This window comes from Anabrus simplex, chromosome 1 (assembly GCF_040414725.1).
Source record: "Anabrus simplex isolate iqAnaSimp1 chromosome 1, ASM4041472v1, whole genome shotgun sequence".
In the NCBI taxonomy this organism is placed as follows: domain Eukaryota; kingdom Metazoa; phylum Arthropoda; class Insecta; order Orthoptera; family Tettigoniidae; genus Anabrus; species Anabrus simplex.
In genome coordinates, this window is record NC_090265.1 from 1,294,790,702 (window position 1) to 1,294,816,708 (window position 26,007).

Genomic DNA, 26,007 nt, shown 5'->3' on the forward strand with positions numbered 1-26,007 from the left:
ATGACCCTTATAATTAAAAATCTTACCTCCTCCTCACTCCTTTCTTGGATACTTGAAACATTAGAGAAGTTAAACTTCATAGAGTGAGTTTGTGAAAACTCTGGCTGGTAACATTCAGTTACTGCTGCAGTATTATCACCATTCCGATCTTGGTTCCAAACCATAGCCACAATAGCAATGTTAATATTAGTCCGTATCATATAGTTGACTCCTGCTCCAGTGAAGACAAGGCACCAGAGTACACTTCTGCATGATATGCAATCTGTGTATAATATCAATGGAATTATACATACATACATACATACATACATACATACATACATACATACATTTCCTTTTACAGTGTATGATTTAAGACAATTTTGCAGTAAGAGCATTATATATTTATCTGTTTCAGTTTAAATAACATAGAAACTATGTAATTATGAAATTACTGTAATTTAGGCTATATAAGAGATGTAAGTTGGGATTTTAATCAGTGGCAGTTTCAAATTTTGAAAACCATAACTCTAGGAAAGATTAATGACAACAAAAACCAGGTAGAAAAGACACAAGCATGATGAGAATGTAACAGTGTCATTTCATATTTTTTTATAAACAATATTCTGCAGGAGATGGATAAGTGATTTTTATCAGAATACAGATTTATTTCACACTGTTTCTGCTGCTGATCCTTCCTCAGATTTACTCATGAATTCAAAAATCCTCTACACCTTTGGTAGAGTATGTAACTGAGATGAGGAATCTATTTCTTATATAAATAGTCAGTGTTCTCCTTTCAAAATAATGTATCAGGATTGTGACAATACACTTCACATTTTCTCTAAATTAACCAAAGAGAAAGGTGTTACAAGGAGATAAAAGATTTATTAAAATTTGTATTAGTTCTTCTTGTGACTACTGTCAAGGCAAAGTAAAATTTTTCAACAGTGGAACTTATCAAAACATTCTTGAAGACAACTATGGCCAGGCAACAGCTTAGTAATCTAGCAGAAAGAGAAAAGCTACCACTTCATATGTGAACCAATTACATCATTGATGAGTTCATCTCACACCTTCATTATGTAGCATGAAAATGTATGTGACATGTTGAACATTATGCTGCTTTTGAATTTCTGAAAAAATGAGCATACAAGTACATAGGTTCAGGGCCATCCAAAATATTTCTTCTAGAACCACCATTGATTTAACTTCAGTACTTTGCAATAATGGCATTTTATAGATAAAGTTTTGTTTTTTGATGTTATCTTGAGCTACATAGTGATATATTCATGTGATACATTTTAGCAAGATCCAGCAGTTACATTTCCCAAGAATAATTTTAATAGGTTCACTAATACAAATTTGTATTTTCTTCAAAATCATTTAGGCATCTCTAATTTTTCCTTAATAGAAGCTGACACAAATGGATGGTGTTGTCTGGAAGTAGAATAATCTTCTGTTGAGCTCTGTTCATTTTTCAGTTATATCAAGAGAGATGTAATTTGAGAAATTATTCCAATTTGTTCCTTTGATGCTTCTTTTATTAATCTTCTAAAATAAAGTAAAGTAATACTGAACCAATCTTTTAAAAGAGTTTGTAAACCTACATTAACTTGGTATGATGACAAAGAGTTTATTCTTTTGGTCTTCAGTGATCATAGACATACACGACGCAGTATGCAACATTCAGAGGAAGAACCTTACCGTTTGCTATACCAATACCTGAAAATATAATTCACACATTATTTCCTAATAATTAATACTACCGAGCAAGTGGGCATGCAGTTAGGATACCAATATAATGGTCCATTATTGGACATTATAAATTTTCCAGCAAACTCATTCTTGGTTGCCTGCGTTTCGCCCTCGTGTGCTAAGGTGGGCTCATCAGTTGGTACTTAGCACACCTACCAAGACGCATGGCTAGAGCATACCGTGGAGGCTACTACTACTATTAAACGTTTCAATTCCTCCCCTGAAGGGGACACCGTCTCTCAGGCCGGAAGATTTGTTACGGTGAAGGAGATGTGAGGAGAGGGTGAGGGGTAGGCGGCCGTAGCCTATACTACGAACTGTCCCAGCATTCGCCTTAATGCAGGAGAATGGAAAACCATGGAAAACCATTCTTAGGACAGCCGATGAGTGGGACCAGGCATGAAGTCCGGCACTGTGCCCCAGGCCTGTCTCCCGAATGCAGAGGCATAGAGCCACGGGAAAAACATGGCCAACTTTCCTCTGTTCGGTTGACCGGTCAGAGTACAGAGCATATGGGACAACAACACACTGTGCATCTACCGACCCCGTGGAGGTCACTGCATAGGCTGCTTGAAGCCACCAGCAGTGCCAACACAAACTCTTGCCATGGTAGCGAGTTTAACTCGGAAACCGGCAGATACTCCTTGTATCACTTCCCACTCTTCCCTGCTATCTTTCTTCTTAGAAATTTTTTTTTTTTTTTTTTTTGCTAGCGGCTTTACGTCGCACCGACACAGATAGGTCTTATGGCGACGATGGGATAGGAAAGGCCTAGGAGTTGGAAGGAATCGGCCGTGGCCTTAATTAAGGTACAGCCCCAGCATTTGCCTGGTGTGAAAATGGGAAACCACGGAAAACCATCTTCAGGGCTGCCGATAGTGGGATTCGAACCTACTATCTCCCGGATGCAAGCTCACAGCCGCGCGCCTCTACGCGCACGGCCAACTCGCCCGGTGTCTTAGAAATTAATAGCATGTCGGAGGCCATGTAGATTGAGTTGATGGTCACAGCGGGGGAGCAGGCTACGGGGGCCCCCCGTTAAAAAAAACCTGCATGGCATCCACAACGTCTCATCACACTCCACGTGATTTTTTCGGCTGGGTGACCCTCCACCCATCAGCTACTCAGTCGGCCCAAGAACAATCAATAGGCAGACGCCTCGTTGGCTGTCGCCTCCCCCCTTCACAATGTATACCTGCCTCATCAAGGATGTGGATACCACTTTCTCAGAACTATTCATTGAGCTTGAACTTCGCCAGTCCGGCACCCCAGTGTACAGCATTCTCCGGCTCCGAAAAGGATCAAATCCTTTCACAGCAGATCCTGGCCTACTTCCACGATCCAGTTGCCATGGCAGACTTCATATCCAATGGTGCGACAATCTATGGCAGACTACATGAATCGGTCCCTACTCCTGAGGAAATCTTACAGGAAACGCACCTTCATCCTAACCCCATCTCCACTGTTCATGTCAGTCAACCTCGCACACTCCACCAGTCTTCAGCGCCCCCCACCTCCATGACATCCACACTCACCACTGCTATTGTAACTACCACAACCTTCACCACTTCTGCCCATACTCCCCTGTATACTTCTACCCTTAATACCACTACTAGTTACCCCTCTCTTATCATGTCCATCCCCACCACCTCCCTATCTGCCACCTTCCCTAATCCCCAGCAGCTCCCTGCCAACTCCCTGGATGCCACCACCACACACCACCACAGCTCAGCAAGCCTTTCACAGACAAGCAGCCACTGGAACAGCCCATCGCCAGCTTCCATCTCCGAGCTGTGTCCTCCGTGGTGTTGACCCTGCCATCACCGAACAGGACCTACTGAACGAACTTCAAATAGCAGGCGTCCCAGCACGTCGAGCATACCGTATATTCAACGCCAACGGCTCAACGTTTATGGTCCACCTACAACTTTCATCGGATGACGACGTCCACTATCTGATCTCCAACGGCGTCCGACTTCACAGGCGAACCTACAGAGTGGAGCACTCTCGCTCCCCACCCCATGCCGCACGCTCCCCTCCTCATTACCCTCCTCATAGCAGCCAGCCCCGCCACCCACCCCGCCCCAGTCAACCGTTTATCTTCCTGCTCCACATCCCACCTTTGTCCTACCGCCCCTCCCGATATTGGACTTTTTTTGTCTTTTCGCCACCTCAATCACAAATATCACCACATCCTTATACTACCTTATGCTGCAATACTACCCCAGTCCTTCCTTCTACAACTTCATATCGAACCTGCCAACTGTACCAGCTCAATACATGTAAACTCTGTACGTAACTCTCTGTAATAAATTCTCTTTTTGGTATTGTGCGTCCGAGATACGCAATTCAATTTCTCGACTTTATTAGTCTGGTGTTTGTAGGGGTCTGCTTGCGTGGGGTGCTTTGTGTTGTCGCGGTGCCTTTGCGCCAGTCCATTATTTTCCCTCCAATTCTTGTATGTACGGCACATACACCCTCTTTTATTTTTTCACTTCTTTTCCTTATACCCTACAGCCAAAAAGCTCCTAGTTGAGCTGATGGCCCGCCCCCTCCTTGCAAGAGGAGTGGGAATGAAATAACTGCCTTGATGATGATGATGATGATGCCTCCGTGGGGTCGGTAGATGCAGAGTGGGTTGTTGTCCCATATGCTCTGTACTCTGACCGGCCAACCGAGCAGAGGAAAGTTGGCCACAGCTTTCCTGTGGCTCTATGCCTCTGCATTCAGGAGATGGGCTGGGGCACAGTGTCGGACTTCACGCCTGGTCCCACCCGTCGGCTGTCCTGAGAATGGTTTTCCATGGTTTTCCATTCTCCTGCACTAAGGCGAATGCCGGGACAGTTCATAGTATAGGCACAGACGCCTACCCCCTCATCTTCTCCGCACATCTCCCTCACCGTAACAAATCTCCCAGCCTGAGAGATGGCGTCACCTTCTAAGTGGCCCGCCTCCCCCTTCAGGGGAGGAATGAAAACGTTTAGTACTAGTAGTAGTAGTAGCAGCCTCCACGAGGGGGGAACGAGGGTTCATCACTCCTTTGCCTCTTCCTGTATTTTTGATCAGCCAGAGGATGCCACATCTATACTTCGTTCTTTGCTGAGCCAATTAGCATATCGGATGTCTACAAGTTGGGTTGACGGCCTTCCCCAGCCAGCCATGTCTACTCTCCTAGTAAGTGATGTTGACCCAGCTCTATCGGTTGAATACATTGCTAATGAACTTCGCCGGCTCGGTGTCTTCAGTGTCACTCGCCTCTATTACGGCTCTGTTCCTGCACTGGAGATTCTTCTTCATTTCCATTCTGCCAGTACCGGCCATTCCGTCCAAGCTACCAGCGTGGTTATCCAGCGCAGACATCATCGTGTATCATCTACACCAGCACACATCAACGCTCAAGAACCTGTACCGCCCGCTGCTCGCCCGCCTCCACCATATACACCACCCCCACTTCCATCGTCTTCTTGTTGCACCACTAACACCATCGCAATTACTTTCATCTCTGTTCCTATCTCTCCCAACATTTCACCTACCGTACCTGTCGCTACGACGACTACTCCCATTATCACCACTACTTCTATGCAACTTTCTCTCATGACTTCTATTACTACTACCACCTCGTCCCATCCATCTCCTCTCCTGACCTCTCTTCCTCTCCCTCCCAATCCTGAACAGACACGTCGCCAGGAAATGTCTCAACCACCATCTATCGAGGGAACTTCTACCGATCCTCCTGACAATGCGGCACGTTCATCTTCGCCACCACCGCCATCTGATCATACCTCAACTTACAGCTGTGTTCTGTGCAGTATGGACCCCAACATAGCACCTGCTGCCATCACACATGACCTTCGCCAGGCCGGAGTACCTGTCAAGAGAGCATCCCGCATCTATAACTCCGACAGTCCCACATTTCTAGTGAGACTCCAGCTGCCGACACACACCAACGTCCAGCGCCTTATAGACCAAGGCATCCACATCTATGGCCGCTATTATGGGGTTGAACCCTCTCACTCTTCTCCACTTCCATCGCACCATATTCCCACACTACACAGCCGTGTCTGGCCCGTCCCATCTCCCCAATCTCCTCGTCCTCATCTCCCCACTCCACCACCTCCCAACTACTTTATGCCTCCCTTACCTAATCCGGACCTTTTCCACCGTATCCTCACTTCTCTTGTTAACTTCTCCTCATTTTACCATCTCCTAGCCCTCCATCTTTTCCGTCACACTGTCATGTAAAGCTCTGTATTTAACATATTCTATTGTATCTCTGCTCAATAAAGCCTCATCTCTCATTTGTAAAAAAAAAAAAAAAAAAAAAAAAAAAAAACAAACTTAGCCAAGAGGCCCCTATTCTCCCCACTCCTTAATCACATATCTCCTTTCCCCTCTCCTTCTTCTATCAAATCTCCTCAACTCTGCCCACGCTACCGGCCAGAGGGAGGGTGTAATCCTTCAGGTGGCCCGCCCTACCCCCTCAGGGTGGGGAATGAAAACGTTCTTGAATGAACAAAGCCTCCACGGCGTCGGTAGATGCAGAGTGGGTTGTTGTCCCATATGCTCTGTACTCTGACCAGCCAATCGAGCAGAGGAAAGTTGACCACGGCTCTACCGTGGCTCTACGCCTCTGCATTCGGGAGACGGGCCTGGGACACAGTGCCGGACTTCATGCCTGGTCCCACCCGTCGGCTGTCCTGAGAATGGTTTTCCATGGTTTTCCATTCTCCTGCACTAAGGCGAATGCCGGGACAGTTCGTAGTATAGGCCATGGCCGCCTACCCCCTCACCTTCTCCGCATATCTCCTTCACCGTAACAAATCTCCCGGCCTGAGAGACGGCGCCACCGTCTAAGAAGCCCGCCTCCCCCTTCAGGGGAGGAATGAAAACGTATAGTATTAGTAGTAGCCTCCACGGTATGCACTAGCCATGCATCTTGGTAGGTGTGCTAAGTACCAACTGATGAGCCCACCTTAGCACACGAGGGCGAAACGCAGGCAACCAAGACTGAGTTAGCTGGAAAATTTATAATGTCCAATAACAGACCATTATATTGGTATTGTAAATTTACTCATACAGGACAAATATTTCATGTTCCCTATAGGAATCAACATCTATATCATGCAGTTAGGGTCACAAAGATGTGTAAAAGCCACAATTCCGATTATAAAAATAAGCAGCATTAGAAATTTAATTTAAATAATGCACAAGTAGAAAATGGAAATTAGGTCTATAAAATAGAAGATAGATAAAAGGAAAAATTGGAAGATAGGGGTGGGAGGAACAAGGAAATAATCAGGCTGCTTAGATTATGCTATGTAGACACTGAGTGTATGACATGTGTTCCTGAAGAGATAGTTTTTTCACTCAAGTACACTTCAAACATTTGTCCATTGAAAGTCCTTTGGTAAAATGAGTTAAAATCTTATCACTACAATTGAGTGCTTGTCGACATCACATGTTCCGACATTTCTTCTGAAGCCAAATTGATCTTCTCCCAATTCAATTTCACACGTGAAGCAATACTGACTTTACGTCTGATCTTAGAGGATCGAATTAAGAATGACAAGCTCACATACATGGCATCTGTAGGTCTAGAAAAGGCATTTGATAATGTTGATTGGACTATTTCAGATTCTGAAGGTGATGGGATCAAATACTGAGAACGAAGGATTATCTACAATCTGTATAAAAATCAGTCAGCAGTAATAAGGATCGAGGGCTTTGAAAAAGAAGCAGAAATCCAGAAAGGAGTGAGACACTGTTGCAGTTTGTCCCCCTTCCTTTTCAATGTTTATATAGAACAGGCAGTAAAGGAAATCAAAGAGGAATTTGGGAAGGGAATCAGAATCCAAGGAGAGGAAATAAAAACCCTGAGGTTTGCTGATGATATTGTTATTTTATCTGAGACTGCAGAAGAACTGGAGAAATTGCTGAATGGTATGGATGGAGTCTTGAGTAAGGAGTACAAGATGAAAATAAATCAGTCCAAAACAAAAGTAATGGAGTGAAGTCGAAAAAAGTCAGGTGATGCAAGTAATGTTAGATTAGGGAACAAAGTCTTAAAGGAAGCAGATGAATATTGTTACTTTTCAGTAAAATAAATAACAATGGCAGAAGTAAGGAGGACACAAAATGCAGACTAGCACAAGTAAGGAAGGCCTTTCTTTAAAAAAAAAAATTGCTCACTTTGAGCATTGATGTAGGAATTAGACAGATATTTTTGAAGACTTTCATCTGGAGCGTGGCACTGAATGGAAGTGAAACATGGATGATAACTAGCTCAGAAAGAAGGAGAATTGAAGCATTTGAAATGTGGTGTTACAGAAGAATGCTGAAGGTGAGATAGATAGATTGAATCACGAATGAAGAGATACTGAATCAAATTGGTGAGAGAAAATCAATTTGGCAAAATTCAACCAGAAGAAGAGAGAATGATAGGACACATCTTGAGACACCCAGGAGTTGTGCAGTTGATTTTTGAGGACAGTGTAGGCTGTAAGAACATTAGGGGTAGACCAAGATATGAATATGACAAGCAGATTAGATCAGGTGTAGGATGCAGCAGTTAGTATGTAAAAACTCAAACAACAACATTTTCATAACAGAATTTCTCCGATTCCTCATTAAATAAGGTATCATATTTACACAGTAGCAGTGATTAGGTGGGACGAAGGGGGGGGGGGGGGCAGTTGCCCCCTACTTTGCGGAGAAAATATTACATTTTTATTCCATTTCAGCCAGCTGAATCTAGGAATTATAAAAAAAAAGCAATTTGTACGAGCCCTGTCGTCTTATCAGCTGATTCTTTCCTTATTTTCTTTATTCATTAACAAAATTTTAAGCGGAAATATGCACAAAATGTCATGGCGTAGTGTACACTTTGCCGGTGCTGTAAGGAAGGGTAGCAGGGTATATATTTTTGCCAAGGTCATGATGATTTACCCACTTGCCGCACACATTCGTTAGTCTGCAAGTCTCTTTAGTGTTTGTTAGTTTCTTAGTGTGTGGTCAAATATTAAATTATTTTAATTGTATAATCACGCTGTACTTTTATTTAATTGTAATAAATGTATAATATTGTTCCTATGGCAAAAGTTTTATTGTATAGTATTCAATCAAAATCACACAAAACTATTATTACCACACTTAAATTGGTATATCAGCCTTTACCTCTGTCGAAATTCGCTCAGAGAGCATCAGAAAGCTTACCACTTTGTAGCTTTTTTTCCTTTCAGTTTTGACGTATATCCCCCCTCCACCAACTGCTATATCCCACAAACCCGGGTACTGTTTGTTGTATTTTATTTTTTTGCCCTTGCACTTTCAACTCCCAATTGCCACTACTGTATTTATCAATCAACTTTGCTAGATCTTCATCAACAATAACAGATTTAACAGGGACTTCCAACTTAGTACAATGAAGCAATTTATATTCAACCATCAATTCTCTATCCAACAATCCCCTATTTCCTTCTTCAACAACTATCAACCTACAGAGTCAACTAATATTATAACATACAGTAACTTCAATTTCCCCAACCATAACAACTATATGGTTATCAAGCATTCTTAAATGAACATTAGAAGAGCACATTTTACAATTACCAAACTGTTCCTTATAAATAATCTTCAGAATGACTGAAATTCCTGCTCCAGAATCCAGCTCCATACATAAATGTTTGTTATTAACAGTCTAAGGTCTGATTACATCATTATTGCAGAAGTTCATCTGAACAAAATTTGATACTGATTGATGTTCATCATGCACACCTACGCAATTAATTCCCAATAATTCAATACCTGATATAAGTACCAATGTGGTTGCAGTTATGATTACAGCATCTGTAACTCTTAAAATTACTTGCATTAAAATTATGATTATTTCCTCCACAACACTTACACTAACTCAGCCTTTCTCATTGAGCTGCCTGGTATTGAATGGTGTGATATACTTCACAATAACAACGTGGTCGATCTCTTGATATGTTGATGAAGCTGTCATGAAAGCAGCCTCTTTCTTCACAGATACTTCAATTACTGGTAGGACTTTTAATGATATCATATGATTTTCTTTGCAGACTTTATCTAACACCAGTCCTTTTGATAAACCACAAACAAACTTGTCTTTTAGTCTCATCTAACATATTTCCTAACTTGCAATCTCTAGCCTTCCTCTTAATTCTTTTAAAGCCAGACTGAGTGGCTCAGACGGTTGAGGCGCTGGCCTTCTGACCCCAACTTGGCAGGTTCGATCCTGGCTCAGTCCGGTGGTATTTGAAGGTGCTCAAATACGTCAGCCTCGTGTCGGTAGATTTACTGGCACATAAAAGAACTCCTGCGGGACTAAATTCCGGCACCTCGGCGCCTCCAAAGACCATAAAAGAGTAGTTAGTGGGACGTAAAGCAAATAACATTATTATTAATTCTTTTAAAACACTGCCTTTTTTTTTTTTTTTTGCTTTATGTCGCACCGACATAAGACAGATAGGTCTTATGGCGACGATGGAATAGGGAAGGCCTAGGAGTATGAAGGAAGTGGCCATGGCCTTAATTAAAGTACAGCCTGGTGTGAAAATGGGAAACCATCTTCAGGTCTGCCAACAGTGGGATTCGAACCCACTATCTCCCAGATGCAAGCTCACAGCTGCGCAACCCTAACCATACGGTCAGCTTGTCTGGTGCCAAACTGTTTATTAAGATGAATAACTTACAATAGATTGTATTTTTAGTATTTCATATGCTTTCTTCCCACCTAATGTTAGCAAACACTGCCACTCTTCTAGCATCGTTAGCATAATTTGTTATGAAATATACCTCTTTGTTTCCTTGTCATAACATGTAATATGTTCAAGTCAGAGAGAGAGAGAATAAGAAAGGAACACACATAATAGGACAAACATAATGGCAGGTCAGTGCGCGAGGAGGGAGCAAGATAAATACCTGATGAGGTCAAACATGGAAACACAAAAGGACAAGAACAATCTGCACATATTCAAATAGAAAGACTCTCCCCTCACCAATCCCAGTTCTTCTACATTCATCTCTTCTTAGCCCCCAACAAGCTCATTTCTGCTTCCCAGCTTCATCAGCAGGGTGGACATCAACACTCATTGAGGAGCTGTCTTGACAGATCTTCAGTCTTCATGTGGGATAAGTGTAGGGTAAGAACGAAGTTAGATACATACAGGAAAAGGGAAGAAACATAAGACTAAAATAAATACAGGTGGTAAAAGAATTGGAACACAAGATGAACCCCTGATTTGACAATTGTTTGTTCCTTTCCTATACTTATATTGTAATCCCATTGGCATCCTTTTCTCCTTTGGTGTTGTCCTGTGTTCCTATTCTTTTACCACCATCCTTGTCCTTCTATTTCCTTTGCTCCCCCTTCCCACACTGACCTGTCATTATGTTTGTCTTATTATATGTGTTCCTGCCTTATCCACACCCACAAGCCCCTCCCCCCCCTCCTGCTCACTGACTTGATTTAACATTTGTTTGTTCCTTTCCTATACATGTAATACAGGTATTAATTACAACATTCCTTGCATAACTTCCTTCTACAAACATGGCATAATCACAATAAGAACAATAAAACACAGAGCATCAGCTAACAACAATAACTAATTATCCACAGGTATTTTACAAAGACAAGTTTGACATCATAAACAAAACAAAACCAGTCTCAGAGGCAGTTATCATATCAATATAAATAACCTACAGGGATTGTGGTGACTTGTACAGAAAATGAAACATGCACCAAATCGCTCAAAGTTTGTTAAAAGAAAATTGAATTTATGGTCATAAGTGGTCATTCAATATATGACCGGGCGAGTTGGCCATGCGGTTAGGAGCGTGCAGCTGTGAGCTCGCATCCGGGAGATAGTGAGTTCAAACTCCACTGTCAGTAGCCCTGAATATGGTTTTCCGTGGTTTCCCATTTTCACACCAGGCAAATGCTGGGGCTGTACCTTAATTAAGGCCACGGCCGCTTCCTTCCCATTCCTAGGCCTTTCCTATCCCATCGTCACTATAAGACCTATCTGTGTCAGTGCGACTTAAAAAAAACAAATAGAAAAAAATTCAATATATGAGAAGTTAGGGGTGTTAAATTAATGTCATCATTTAGCATCCCTTTGACTGCATTTGTTACAAGAGATGCCAGTTTCCTGAAACTTTGTTGTGAACAACATTTATTTAATATATCTGCAGATACAGGTCTCTCGAATTTAAACTTTCAATTAAATATCAACTGAGTGAACCAGGAATCAAACCCATGATACATAGGAAGGAATAAAAGATGTGCAAAATCAATCTTTACCATTTAAGGACCACTTTTTAATGTTATTTTCTGAAATAATTACGTAAACTCACGGTAGAAATGTACAGTCTACTCTGCAAGGATTATTTCATAATATGTTAGTTTCAATGCGGCTATTCTTACCTATAAATGATTCTGGAGGAGAGGTGTTCATTATGCCTGCCAGGATCCAACCCACCCACCCCAAAGAAGTATATTTACTTTTATAACCTAAAGTAGTGGGGATCACGGGCATTGGCTGACGTTATCAACCACTGCAAAAGAAAAAAGACTAAGGAGGCCCACGAAGTTTGAAAGTGTCATGGCATCAGACGGTAACCTTACACTTTCTCAATTCCTCCTTTAATCTCAGGGCTTACAGCAAGAAATAAAGGTCATTTATTAGTTTTAACGTATTTTTGCACATCCAGGCCAATCTCTGTCATGAGAACAGTGGCCCATTCAGGGCCACTCTCATTTCGAGAGACTCTTTCCTATCATCACAGCACATACTGTCCACACGGCAAGAGAAAAGTAATTTAGTAGTTGTAACCTATCTTCGCACATCCAGGCCAATCTCTGCCATGAGAACAGTGGCCCCTTTGGGGCCGCACTCCCTTCGAGAGGCTCTTTTCTATCGCCATGGCGCATACTGTCCACATGGCGAGAAAAAAACTATAGGCATATCAAACCAACAGTTGGCAGCAGTGCTATTCTACTCACATCTACTTACCTCAGCGCTACTAGTGGAAACCTAAGTATTAAACAAAGGACAGTCACTTCGTATGCGCCACATAGTGTTGCCTCGTGTTACTAACATTGCAGGGTAGACTCTACAGCTTTGCCAAACTCACTTTTGTAAATTTTCTTTAAACTACTGGTTTTAAATGAATCACTATTGAAGAGTGGGCAAACATAAACAGTATGAACAAACTTTGAAATTTAATGACCAGTATGGCCAACCTGCTGAATCAAATTAACACTATTTTTTCCAATTGACAACTTTCTCAAATTGTTAGATGATAAAATTACTCCAGTAACTGAGCAAGTTATACAAATTTGTCATTTTTTTTTTTTTTTTTTGTAAGAGTAGGGCTAATGAGCATCCATTTACAGCTTAAATCATCACATACATATGACCACACATTAAATAATATTCTTTTAGGTCCATATAGGGTATTTCACATGTGATCATACCTGATGATGATTTCATGATAGCTGTGCTCCTCCAAAATACTGACTGCCTACTGAAGGAGAAATAACCTGACCCTACAGCAATTTATGGGTGCACATGAACACATGAGCAGTGATGCAGAATGATAAATACCTTGATCCTTTTTTAAGCCCTTTCATTGTCACGTACCTGCTCTAAGTCTCAAGGTTAATTCTGTAGGACAACTTCAAGCTGCAGATCCACTTTCAAGATAAAGGAAAGACTGACATTTGCAGAGACTTTTGAGTCTGTCATTTACCTACTACATTTCAATTCAAAGCACTCTATTTCTTTGTTAGAGTAATGATGGTGATAAAACCCCATCCTTTGTATGATGGGTTGATGACCTTAGATGTTAGGCCCCTTTAAACAACAAGCATCAATCAATCAAGCCTTTCTATGGTATAAGTATGGCAAATTAAGAAAAAATACACATTAATGCTGACCACTGGAATTTGAAATTTGTGTTTCCAATGAAAGTAGCCCTTCAGTCTGCCTTTGTAGGGGCTGATTATCTTTCTGTAATTTTTCACAACTTGTGTTACTGCCTGAGCTGAAGAAGAGGGTGTTAATCGTGTCTCATTACTACAATGCAGGAATCATACCTGTGTACTTTGTTGTTCTCTATGTTTAAATTTTAAAGTAATACTTGTTTTTAGAAGGTAGTTCATTCTACAGCCTTATAAAACTTTGCAAGGAGTAAACTGTCATAAGAAATTAACCATGAAGTATGACCAGTAACTAATGAACTAATAACACTCTACAATAATGATATGACCACTGTAAACAAATTGGTTTTGGATGAAAACTTTATATACAGTGTTGTTATGTATTTTTTCATTGTACAAAGGAGAACTGTTATTGTTGTTGATGTTTTGGTCATCATTCCAAAAACTGATTTCATAGAGTCCTTCATGCCACCCTACTTTGTGCTAGCCTTTTCATTTACATATAACTACCGTATCCTACATCTACTCCAATCTCTTTGTCATGTCCATGCTCCAGTCTACCGTACAGTTCTTACCCTCTACACTTCCCTCCTAAACTGACTGAACAGGTCCTGGGTGTCTCAGGAGGTGTCCCATCAATCTATTTCTTCTTCTTCTGTTCAAATTTTGCCAAACAACTCAGTTTAGTATCTCCTCATTTGTAATCCAGTCAACTCATCTCACTTTCAGTATTATCTGGCTTTTCGCCAAGGAGTTCCAGGTTTGATTCCTGGCCAGGTCAATGATTTTTACTTTTGGTAGTTATTTCCTCTGGTTTGGGGACTGGGTGTTATTGCCACATTAGATTTCATCTTAAGATAGGACCTCATCCACACAGACATGCTGGTTGCCCATGGGTGTTGAATTGAAAAACCTGCACAAATTCTCTCCAGACACCACAATCTATTATACTTTCAGCACTCTTCTGTAAGACTACATCTTAAAAACTTCTATTTCCTTCTTACTACACTAATTATTATCCATTTTTCACTTCCATACAATGCCATGCTCCATGCAAGAGTCTTCAAAAACTTCTTCCCTATATACGTACCTATATATGAAGTGTTGATTTTTTTTTTTTTTTTTTTGGTCTTCGTTGCTTGTACTGATCTGCATTTTATGTCTTAATTACTTCTGATATTGTTAGTTATTTTACTATCCAAGAACAATATTATTTACCTCCCTTAAGAATTATTTTCTTAACCTAATATTTTCTGCAACACCTGATTTTATTTGACTAAATTCTGTTATTTTTGTTTTGGATTTATGTATTTTCATCTTGTGCTCTTTCTCCAAGACAGTGTCCATATCACTCAGTAATTTCTCCAGGCCTTCAATAGACTCAGATAAAATAACAACATGATCATTACAGATGATATAGATGTTGATTCCCATAGGGAATCTTGGTGTTGGGATTGGCTTTGACACTGTGATGCATTGTGGGTAAAAACAGCATATTTTTGTCTTTTCTTGGCCTGGAACATAAACATGCTGGAGCTGACAGGTCTGTTTTCCCTTCCACAAATTCACTGGGTAACTGCCTTTTGTTTTTTCTCATGGTACCAAGCAAAGTCAATTTAGGGTTTTTCAATAAACTTTCCATGGTCACATTCCTTTCTGTATTAGCATAGGGTCTTTCAACTACTGTTTTCGCACTGTTATCTACAGAACATGGGCCATCGGGCTGTTTACCAACATATACCTCAAGGTGTGATGTATAAAACATTTTAGCACACACTATGCATAGATTTTAATCCCATATTCATTGGGCTTGCTTTAGATATACTGGTGAAAGCCACATCTTCTGAATACCGGGCGAGTTGGCCATGCACGTAGAGGCACGCGGCTGTGAGCTTGCATCCGGGAGATAGTAGGTTCGAATCCCACTATCAGCAGCCCTGAAGATGGTTTTCCGTGGTTTCCCATTTTCACACCAGGCAAATGCTGGGGCTGTACCTTAATTAAGGCCATGGCTGCTTCCTTCCAACTCCTAGGCCTTTCCTATCCCATCATCGCCATAAGACCTATCTGTGTCGGTGTGACGTAAAGCCCCTAGCAAAAAAAAAAAAAATCTTCTGAAAACCTCGAGTTTTTCTACCAAGCTTGACAATCTGCCACATAAATATCAAATACATCCCTAATTACAGCCAATTTATCTGTTTCTTGTCTGTGCAGCCTCGTTTCTTTGTTGTCAAATCCAGTGGCATATGCTGGGATCAAGATGTGGGCTACCAGTAGACTTAGGTTATCCCTTTTCGATAGTTGGTTTAGGAAATGTCAAGGCTTACACGTTTTGAGCTGCAGCCAATAGCCAATGGAGAAGCCTGCAGCGTTGTCAAGGCTGCTTCACAAGCTACTGACCTGGCCTCTGCCACTGCCAATACTCAACATCTGATCAGTCGAGATGGTAGCCTAAGGTTTAGCAAATTGAAGTCCAGCTTTGTGGCTAAATGGATAGAATGCTTGCCTTTGGTCTGATGGCCCCGGTTCAATTTTCAGAATCAACCACATCATGCTGTTAATTCCTCTGGCTTGGGGACTGGGTATTTATGACATCTTCGCCATTCATTTTATCCTCATTAGGTCGCCACCAAACTGCCTCCGTGGCTGAGATGGCAGCGCACCAGCCTCTCAACTCTGGGTTCTGTGGTTCAAATCCCGGTCACTCCATGTGAGATTTGTGCTGGACAAAGCGGAGGCGGGACAGGTTTTCCTCTGGGTACTGCATTTTTCCCTGTCATCTTCCATTCCAGCAACACTCTCCAATATCATTTCATTTCATTTGTCAGTCATTAATCATTGCCCCAGAGAAGTGCGACAGGCCTCGGCAGCTGGCACAATTCATATCATCGCCGCTAGATTGGGGCTTCTTTCATTCCATTCCCGACCCGGTCCAATGACTGGAAACAGGCTGTAGATTTTCATGGGTTGCCACCAAGCCTATACAGATGCCATGCATTATTATTATTATTATTATTATTATTATTATTATTATTATTATTATTATTATTATTATTATTATTATTATTATTATTATTATTATTATTATTATTATTATTATTATTATTATTATTATTATTATTATTATTATTATTATTATTATTATTATTGTTATTATTATTATTATTATTATTATTATTATTATTATTATTATTAATATTATTAAATAAAAAAGTTGAATTTTACAGTGATCATAGCTATCATTCACTGGTTAATTATCTTCCTCGGAAGATCAGTGGTGGTGTCCGACCCATGATCAATGGTTCGATTCCAACCAACAAAAGAGAACACTAAACCTGAAAGATTGCATTTTATTTTAGCAGATCTGCCTATAAAAATAAAACTATATTACTCCTATAACAGCAGGCCTGCAGTGTCTTCCTACAAGGATGTAGAAGTAAACGGGAGTGAAATACCAGCACTCTGTTATCTATATAATTAAGTCAGAAGGATGAGGTGAGGAAGTATATACGATGAGTAAAGGGTGGTTGATACTTAGCAGTGGCAGTCTGATGGACCGAAGCCTAGCACACCTATCACCCACCTGGTCCCTGCGCCTGTAGGCGTACAGCAGCAAGCCGCTCGAGATGAATCGAGGGGAGAGGGATGAGAGTCTAGGCTGCAATATCAGTCTCCGAAGCCTTGTTCTCAGAAATACGTGCAACATCTTTTCTCATTGTTTTCAAGGTTTGCAAATGGAACAATGTGTCAGATGTTTACAATATAATGTGCTTTAGATTTCCATCATTCTCATTTGAGGTTAGGGCTTCACTGATAGCCTTGGTATCCCTCAGTATACGCCACTGGTCAAATCTAATATGCCTCAAAAGAAACTTAAATCTCTCCAGTGACAAAGTGAAACAAAATATCTCAATTGATGTACCATTAGTTGTCTTACATACACCAGAAAGTAACACAAGAGACCTAACAAAGCCTTCATTTTCACTAAGTCAGTGGGTCTTGCAGTTCAATATTCTTGGTAATAATGTTCATGGGTTATAGAAAGATTTGTACAATTGACCAGAATGTTTAGAATTCTAGCATGAAAAAAGCAGTTCCATTTATCAACAATAGAAATCTAATTTCTTGCCAGTCCTTTCACCCCAGGCAAATGAGTTATGATATTCAATGAGTGAGTTCTCATATTTTCAGGAGGAATATGCATTTTCCATTTCATGAAACTGTCTTTCCCAATGAAATGCAGAACAATATCTTGTTAATTTTGTTGTGTAGATGACCCATTACCAATATCTTTCTCATCCTGTTTTCCTCCACGTCCTGTTCCAATTCTGAATCTTCTTCACGACATTCAAGTTGATCTTCTTCCACAAAATCTTCAAAATCTTCTTCAGTAACATCACTCTCTTCAGATTTCATCAGTAATTGCAGCATGTACTGTTGTTCATGTTCATAATTCATTTCCAACCAAGAACCGAATGTTAACTTTGGTGTGAGAGACCAAATGAAATTTTTGTTAAGAACTTGTGCCGGGCAATTAACATTCAAGCAGCAATAAGTAAACTGACTGATTTGAAGATACCATTGCTCAGAGTGTGGGATAAGCATGCACACCAAAGTTATAGCAGAATAATTGAGCAGTTAGCCTCAGAGACCAAATTTTAGTACTGGAAGGTTAATCACTTTATTTCCCTGTTATGATTTAAAGGGTCCTCATCATTCCTCACCACCTTTAAAAGTATTTACCTGTTTTCACACTCCTCAACAATTGTTTTAAACTCATCCCACAGGCTGTTTACATTTTTTGTTTACCATTTTACATTGATCATAATTGCTTTTTAAAAATTTTCCTCAACCATATGGTGTTGCCTAATAGTCCTACTTTTACATTTCTTTGGATCCAATTCATTTTCAGCTATGACAAAGACAGCTTCATGATCACTTATACCATCCCTCACTTCAGTTTCTCTATAGAGCTTGTTTGATTTTATCAGCAATACATCAAGAATATTTTTCCCTCTAGTTGGTTTTGTCACTTTCTGATTCAGCAGTCTTTTCTATATTAACTTAGCCTATTCACCATTTGTTGTTCATGCTTTCTGTCGTTTGGGGTCCCTTCTCAGTTAACATTTGGTGAATTCAGATTACCCACTACTATAACGTTCCTTTCTGTGTCGTTCCCCACATAGCTGATTAACTTATCAAATAATTCTTGGGGCCGACTACCTAGATGTTAGGCCCCTTTACACGGCAAGCATCATCATCAAATAATTCTGCATCAGCATCAGTGCCAGGTCTGTACCCACTAAAACTTTAAGCTGCCTATTATTTTTAGAGATAAATCTTATACCTAGAACTTCATGTTTCTCATCCTTAAGTTTCTTGCAGTTTACAAATTCCTCTTTCACCAAGATTAATACTCCCCCTCCTATCGTTCCTAACCTGTTTCTATGATAAACACTCCAGTTCTGTGAGAACATTTCTGTGTCCATAGTATCACTTCTCAGCCATGAATCAATTCCTGTTAAAATATCTGGTAAATATATATTCAATTAATTCTGTTCCTTTCTTTAAAGTACATCTACAACTTAACGCGAACTACTTTATGTTATCCTTACTTGACTTCCTGCCTCTTATACTGACATCACCACTTCCTGTTCCACCTATTTCTTCTAAACAAAACCCATGACTTACATGTACCATTCTGGTTCAAGTTAAGGCCATTTGAATGTAGATCCCTATCTCCTACTCACCCATTAGCTCACTCCCAGTTTCCCACATACTCATTATATAGTCTCATTTAAACCCCCAATCACCCTACAGTCAGCATCCCCCCTACACAGTATATCACTGATAACAATCTCTGCTTCCTTAAACTTGTTTCATGCTAACACAATTTCATATCTTGCCTCATCGGTGAAGTGGTAGTTTATAACATTCTTGTTATTACAGGTCCGCATTGAACTGGGAACATTGTTCTTGATAACATCTCAAAGGACTTAGTGCTCATTTCCACCTCAATAGGATTGCTCCATTAAAGGGACACTGTAGTTTTTATTGAATTATTTCTACTACGATACTACGTCAAGTTTTAAGAAGTGCAATAAATTAAGCACATAGTGTTTCAAGACTATTGTATTTTATAATTTTTTGTTATTTAAATCCACTTTATATCATAAGTGAGCAAACTGGTTTGCATATGTTTTTATCACTTTATAGCATAAGTCTTTGACTTGTTGAAAATATGAACTTAGAGACAGTATATTTTTAACACAGTTTCATGTTGTTAATTTGGTTTTAAATTGTGAAGAATTTAACATTGATAAACTTATATGATGCCTTTGCTGGCAGGACCTAGTGTTTACAGTGCTCTATATCTTCTGGTATAGGCTAGAGCAATTTTGTTACATTCATTGACCTGTCTCAGTCTTATCCTTGGCTTTGACAATATGAAAGTGACTGAAGTATGAGTGATGCTAGTAAGGCCATTCTTTATGCAGCCAGTCCCTGCTATGAATGGTGTGAAAATGTTGCTCATAGGGTCGGTTGATGCATGCATTTCAGTGGGCTTGGCAGACTGATATGTAATAGCAACTTCTGGCTCAGTGAGGAAAGCAACGGGAAACTACCTCACTCCTCACTTCCCTAGTATGCCTCTTCAGTGATGCCTAGGCAATCTATGACAGCTGATGGCAGAGCTGTTGAGGATCCAACCAGCCTTAGGGCTGACGACTGAACAAACTTATATGATTGTTCATTTTTCTACAAACTTCTATCAGCTGATGATGATGTAGTGGGGCATCGAAACTAGTACTGATTGAAAAATGTATGTTGTAATTATACCTACGCAACAATTTTTATGTATTGAATAAGGTGGACCCAAAATTATAATAAAAGTTGTAAACTGGATATTGTCAAAGATCTTACCATAAGCATTTCCTCGCTAAAACACTCAACGTCTTTCGGCTCATTCCAACCTTGGTAATTTTACATTCTGGGCTTCTGTATCAAACCCCTCCCACCCTGTGTAATAGCAAGGATAAGAAGGAAAAATGGTCAAAATAATAGTAATCAGACTTTAGGAGGTAATTGTCAGTAAATTTTTATTATATTCTTTGATTTTTAGGGAATGATTTTGAAAGTATCCTCTCACTGAAATACCATATTTACTCATGTAATTTTCACCAAATGTAATTTATGCAACCTGATTTATTTTCAAAGTGGGGAATTTTTTCATGTCTTTGACCTACTTGCCTATATTTTTAGTCAAGAAAGTGCATTAATTTTGTGAGTAAATTATATACCAAATTTATGTACACTGACTCTTGATAGTCCAATACAGTATTGTACAATTAGGTTTCCTTGTTTATGCCATTTGGTTTCTTAGTTTTGATCTGTACATTCAACAGTTTTTATTGAATTGTCATTCCTCCTGCTTATGGAATTTGTCATGGTAAAGTTTAGAACTAAGATTCTGTAATTCTTCACTAACAGCTGCCCTGTTACAGTTCCATGGCTGAATTTCTGAAGAACCACAACAAAGGTACAGAAGACCAGGAACAATAGCCATGGCTGCAGATATGAGAAACACCACTTGCCACTGATCAGGGGATTGCTGTAAAAGTTCAAGATGTGTTCAAGTACAAGTACTGTACTGTAACAGTGAAAGAAAAATAAACATACACTGTTAAATCTATCATTTCCTTGAAACAAATAACAAAAACAACAACAGTAATAACAACAATAACAACAATTGCTGGAATGAGAGAGGAAAAGTTGAAGAATTCCTCATCCAGTATATCCAGATTTGAATGTATGGTAAACATAATTAGTCTGAACTTACCAGCTATCAAGCCCCTTTGCAATGTTTCCAGGAAGAGAATGGCAATCTTATTCTGATTAATAATGAAATTGTGAATGATTAATATATATTTTGAGTCCTTACTAGACCGCCCTCCTCAAGTATCAAAGATTTCATTATTTCTGGTCAATCCTACATTTCACCTGATTCTCTTCCTCCTGATTGAGAATAAATCACTTAAATATTGCATCTCACCCCAACAACAGGACATAAGGCAAGAACTCCATAGTTACTGAACTTCTGAACATGGCTGGTCCCAATTTTGTTGCCAAAATGGAAGAACTCTTTCATGATATATGGGAAACAGAAACTATTTGTAAGGAGTGGCAATCAGTATTGTAGAACCTCTCCATAAAAGAAGGCAATAAAGCAGATGTAAATACTGTCATTACAGAGACATATTTCTTCATTCAAATGCCTATAAAATCTTCTCACAAGCACTTCAAAGTCCATCCACAGATAATTGAATATCAAACCAGCTTTCAAAAGACCTGCTCTTGAAGCAAATATATTTCACTAAATATTATTTGGACATATGCTCCTCCTCACAGGAGTTTAAGAAAGTAAGTCTAAGACAAAGAGTATCATCAAAAACTCTTTCTTCTCACTAAAACCACTTGTATAAACTTTTGTTGATTTCAAGAAGGCCTATGATTCAGTCAACAGGTTCAGTCTTCTTGATATCCTCAAGGAGATGGGCATGGACAACAAGACTCATTCCATCATCAAACTAACTCTGACCAGCACCTATTCATGATGAAAATCTTTAGAAACTTTGAGATTAAGGCTGGTATTCATCAAGGCAATGGGTTCTCACCCATTCTTTTCAATTGTGCACTTGAAAACATCATCCATGAGTGGAGAAACAGGCTACCCATTAATGAGATTAGGCTGGGCACTGGATCCAAAGGAGTGAACATCGACTACCTTGTATTTGCAGATGATGTAGTCTTAATGGCAGTTGACCTCAACACCTCCTGCCTCCAGGTTGAAACATTACAAGTAGTATCATATTTTCTGACATGTAAGATACTCCTTTGTATAAAATGCACCCCAGAATTTAACACATTTTGTTAGGGAAGAAAAATTAAATTAAAAGTAAACAAATTACTATAATTTAAAGACACTTAACTAAATAGTGCAATAGCTTTTGAACAATGAAACCTACAAAATCCATGGCATTACCATCTGAATCTTCTCCTCCACCTATGTTATCATTTCCACTGATATCTGTTTCATTCTGTTCTTCATCATTGTCCATATGGTACAAAAAATATCCTTACTTCCATCAAGGGCATTACTGATTCCACACTTAAGAAAATATTTAATGACAATTTGTTCCTTCACTTGCAACCCGAGTATTGGTGGGTAAACCATAGACTTAATTGACATGAGGAAATGCATGTCAGGCACTGACCATATAGTGTATAACAAAGTATCAACGCAAAGATCCATGGTAGGCCTAGCAAGCCAGTGGTAGCGTCTTCAAATTGCTTTCAACAATCAAACGAGCTTCGGATGGAGATCAAAAATAATACCGAAATTACAAAGTCTTCGAGCAGATCTGGCAGGTATGACGGCCAACATGGCTCCCATGAAAGACAGGTATGTCAGAAGAACAATGTAAGAATTGGGACTATGAATATTTTGACCCTGACTGGAAAAACTGAACTTATCGATATGATGAAGAGGAAAAATTTATCCATATTGGGAATGAGTGAAGCAAAATGGAGAAAGGCAGGTAGCAATATTCTCAGAGATGGCTACAAGTTAGTATGGAGTGGATGCGAGGAAGAGGCCAGAAATGGTGTAGCTTTCCTGATAACAAAAGACATGGACGCCATTACCGAAGTATCCTGTAAGAATGATAGGATCATTAAATTATCTATGCAGCTGGAGTCCACAAATTACATGGTAGTGCAGGTATATGCACCACATGTTGGATGTAGTGCGCAAGAGAAGGAACAATTCTGTCAAGATCTAGAAGATATAATTGATGAAGAAAATGTCATCATCATTGGGGACTTAAATGCACAAGTTGGGACAGACAGACTTGGTTATGAGGAAATCATTGGACCACATGGGTTTGGGAACAGAAATGCAGAAGGCAAACAACTGCTTGATTTGTGCAGAAGAAATGGATTGATCATCAAAAATGCCTTCTTCCTAAAACAAGACAGCTACAAGATAAGATAGGTATAGCTGGGATGGAAAACATAAGTCGCTCATCAACTATATCATCACTAACAAAGGAGGAGGGAAATATGTAACTGATGTCAAAGTTATCCCCAGTGAGAGTATGGACAGTGATCATAGATTATTGATTGCAGACCTAAATTGCTAACACAACCCCAAAGAAAAGAAAAAGAAAACATAAAGTGAAGACTTGGAAATTAGAAGAAGCCAAGCTGAAGGAAGAATATAAAATAAGGATACAGAGACACTTACCAAAAGGGTAAATGAATACAGTAGAAGAAGAATGGAAAATTTTTAAGGATACTTCGGTGGGTGAAGTAACAGGATCGACCATGAAAGAAAAAGAGACATCTTGGTGGAATGACAATCAGACTGGCTATAAAAGAGAGAAATTGGGCAAAAAAGATGCTAGGCAAAGAAAAGCAAAGAGATGCACAAGATCCAGGTAGCCAAGAAATAACTAAACTACAGGAACTCTACAGGGCAAAAAAACTTACAGCTAAGAGGATAGTAAGAGAAGAGAAAGAGAAAAACTGGAATGAGTTTGTGGAAAAGTTGGAAGAGGACAGCAGAGGAAACAAGATACTTCTTTACAGAGTAATTAAAAAAAGCTAAATAACCTAGAAGACATCAAGGTAATAGAGCAGTACGAGAGGAAGATGGAATGAGGAGAGAATTCAAGACCTACTTTGACAAGCTCCTGAATGGAGAGGCATCAAATGTAATTCAAAACAGAGAAGAATCTTGAAAAACTGAAGAGCCCAGTTAAAATATGGAGCCACCAATCACATGGCTAGAGATAGAGAAGAGCCTTAAAAGTATGAAGAAAGGGAAAGTTGCAGGAATAGATGAGTTAAGTGTGGACATGTTAAGAGCAGGAGGAACCCCAGTAATCCAATGGCTATATAGACTCCTAAATGTAGTATGGCAGAAAAATACCATCCCAGAAGACTGGAAGAAAGGTATAATTGTACCTATATTCAAGAAAGGCAGCAGACGGAATTGTACCAACTACCGTGGCATCACTCTACTCTCTCATGGACTAAAAATTCTGGAAAAAACTATAGAAAATAGACTACGAGAAATTGTAGAACCACTTTTAGAAGAGGAACTATATGGCTTTAGGCCTGGAAGATCGACAACAGATCTTATATTTGCTGTCAGGATGCTGATGGAAAAACATTGGGAAAAAGAGAAGCCTTTATATCTACTGTTCCCTGACATCGAAAAGGCCTGTGACAGCATACCAAGGGAGCTTATTTGGTAGTGCCTGAGAAAGCTCAAAGTTCGAGACAGTCTAATTTCAAAAGTTAAGGTGCTTTACGAGAAAACCAGAAGCTGTGTACAAGTCGGTTCTGGACTGTCAGACTGGTTTGAGACAAAAAGGGGAGTACAACAAGGTTGTTGCCCCTATTATTTATTATTGTAATGGATACCGTATTAAAGGTGCTAAAAGAAAAGGGGCAACAAGACTTAAAAGCATTTGCATTTGCAGATGATGTAGTAATTTGGGGTAATTCAGAGAAAGATGTAGAAGAGAGACTGCAGGGGGGGAGTCAGGAGTTTGAGAGATATGGATTAAACATCAACAAGGATAAAATGGTGGTGTTGAAGGTACAGAAGGGTGACAATCAGCCAGAAATCATGCTAAATGGCACTAAGCTGGACGGTGTCACAGAATTTAAGTACTTGGGTAGTATAATGTCCAAGGATAACTTAGCTAAATATGAAGTAAATAGTCGAATCAGCAAAGCAATACATTTTTACCTCCAAGTAAGACAGCTACTATGGGATAAACAAGTACCACTCAAAACCAAGATGACACTGTATAAATCATACTACACCCTTATCCTCACATACAGCCTGGAAACCGCTACATTAACAAGAAGGGACAACTCAAAACTCCAAGCAGCAGAAATGAAGTTCCTACGCACAATGATCCAGAAGACCAGGAGAGATAAAATCAGGAATGAAAAAGTCAGAGAAGATGTAGGCCTAGAAGACTCCTTACTCCAGAAGATCCAAATGGCAAGACTGAAGTGGTTTGGTCATGTGAAAAGAATGAGTGCCAACAGGTATGCAAGAAAGGAGTATGAAAGAGAAATCAGGCGAAAGAGACCAGTGGGCAGACCTAGAGAAAAATGGACAGACTTAGTGAAGAAGGATGTAGAGGAGAGAGGTCAGGATTGGGAGCGGATTGTGAACAAAGAATGGTTCATGGACAGAACAAAATGGAAGGGGCTTGTATACC

At 39.8% G+C, this 26,007-nt stretch overlaps 1 protein-coding gene across 8 annotated transcripts in view; it reads right to left on the bottom strand.

Moving 5' to 3' along the window:
* Positions 1 to 26,007, bottom strand: part of LOC136858274 (sialin) — a 194,168-nt gene that overhangs the window by 158,299 nt on the left and 9,862 nt on the right. For 4 of the 8 annotated variants that reach the window (XM_068225477.1, XM_068225475.1, XM_068225474.1 and 1 more), the window contains exon 3: positions 27 to 262. In XM_068225477.1, coding sequence (XP_068081578.1) covers positions 27 to 262 — 236 coding nt within the window. Of the gene's footprint in view, positions 1 to 26; positions 263 to 1,589; positions 1,608 to 1,686; positions 1,705 to 10,757; positions 10,880 to 13,237; positions 13,318 to 26,007 lie in introns of those variants that run through there. The other 4 variants (XM_068225471.1, XM_068225473.1, XM_068225472.1 and 1 more) reach the window with 4 other exon arrangements.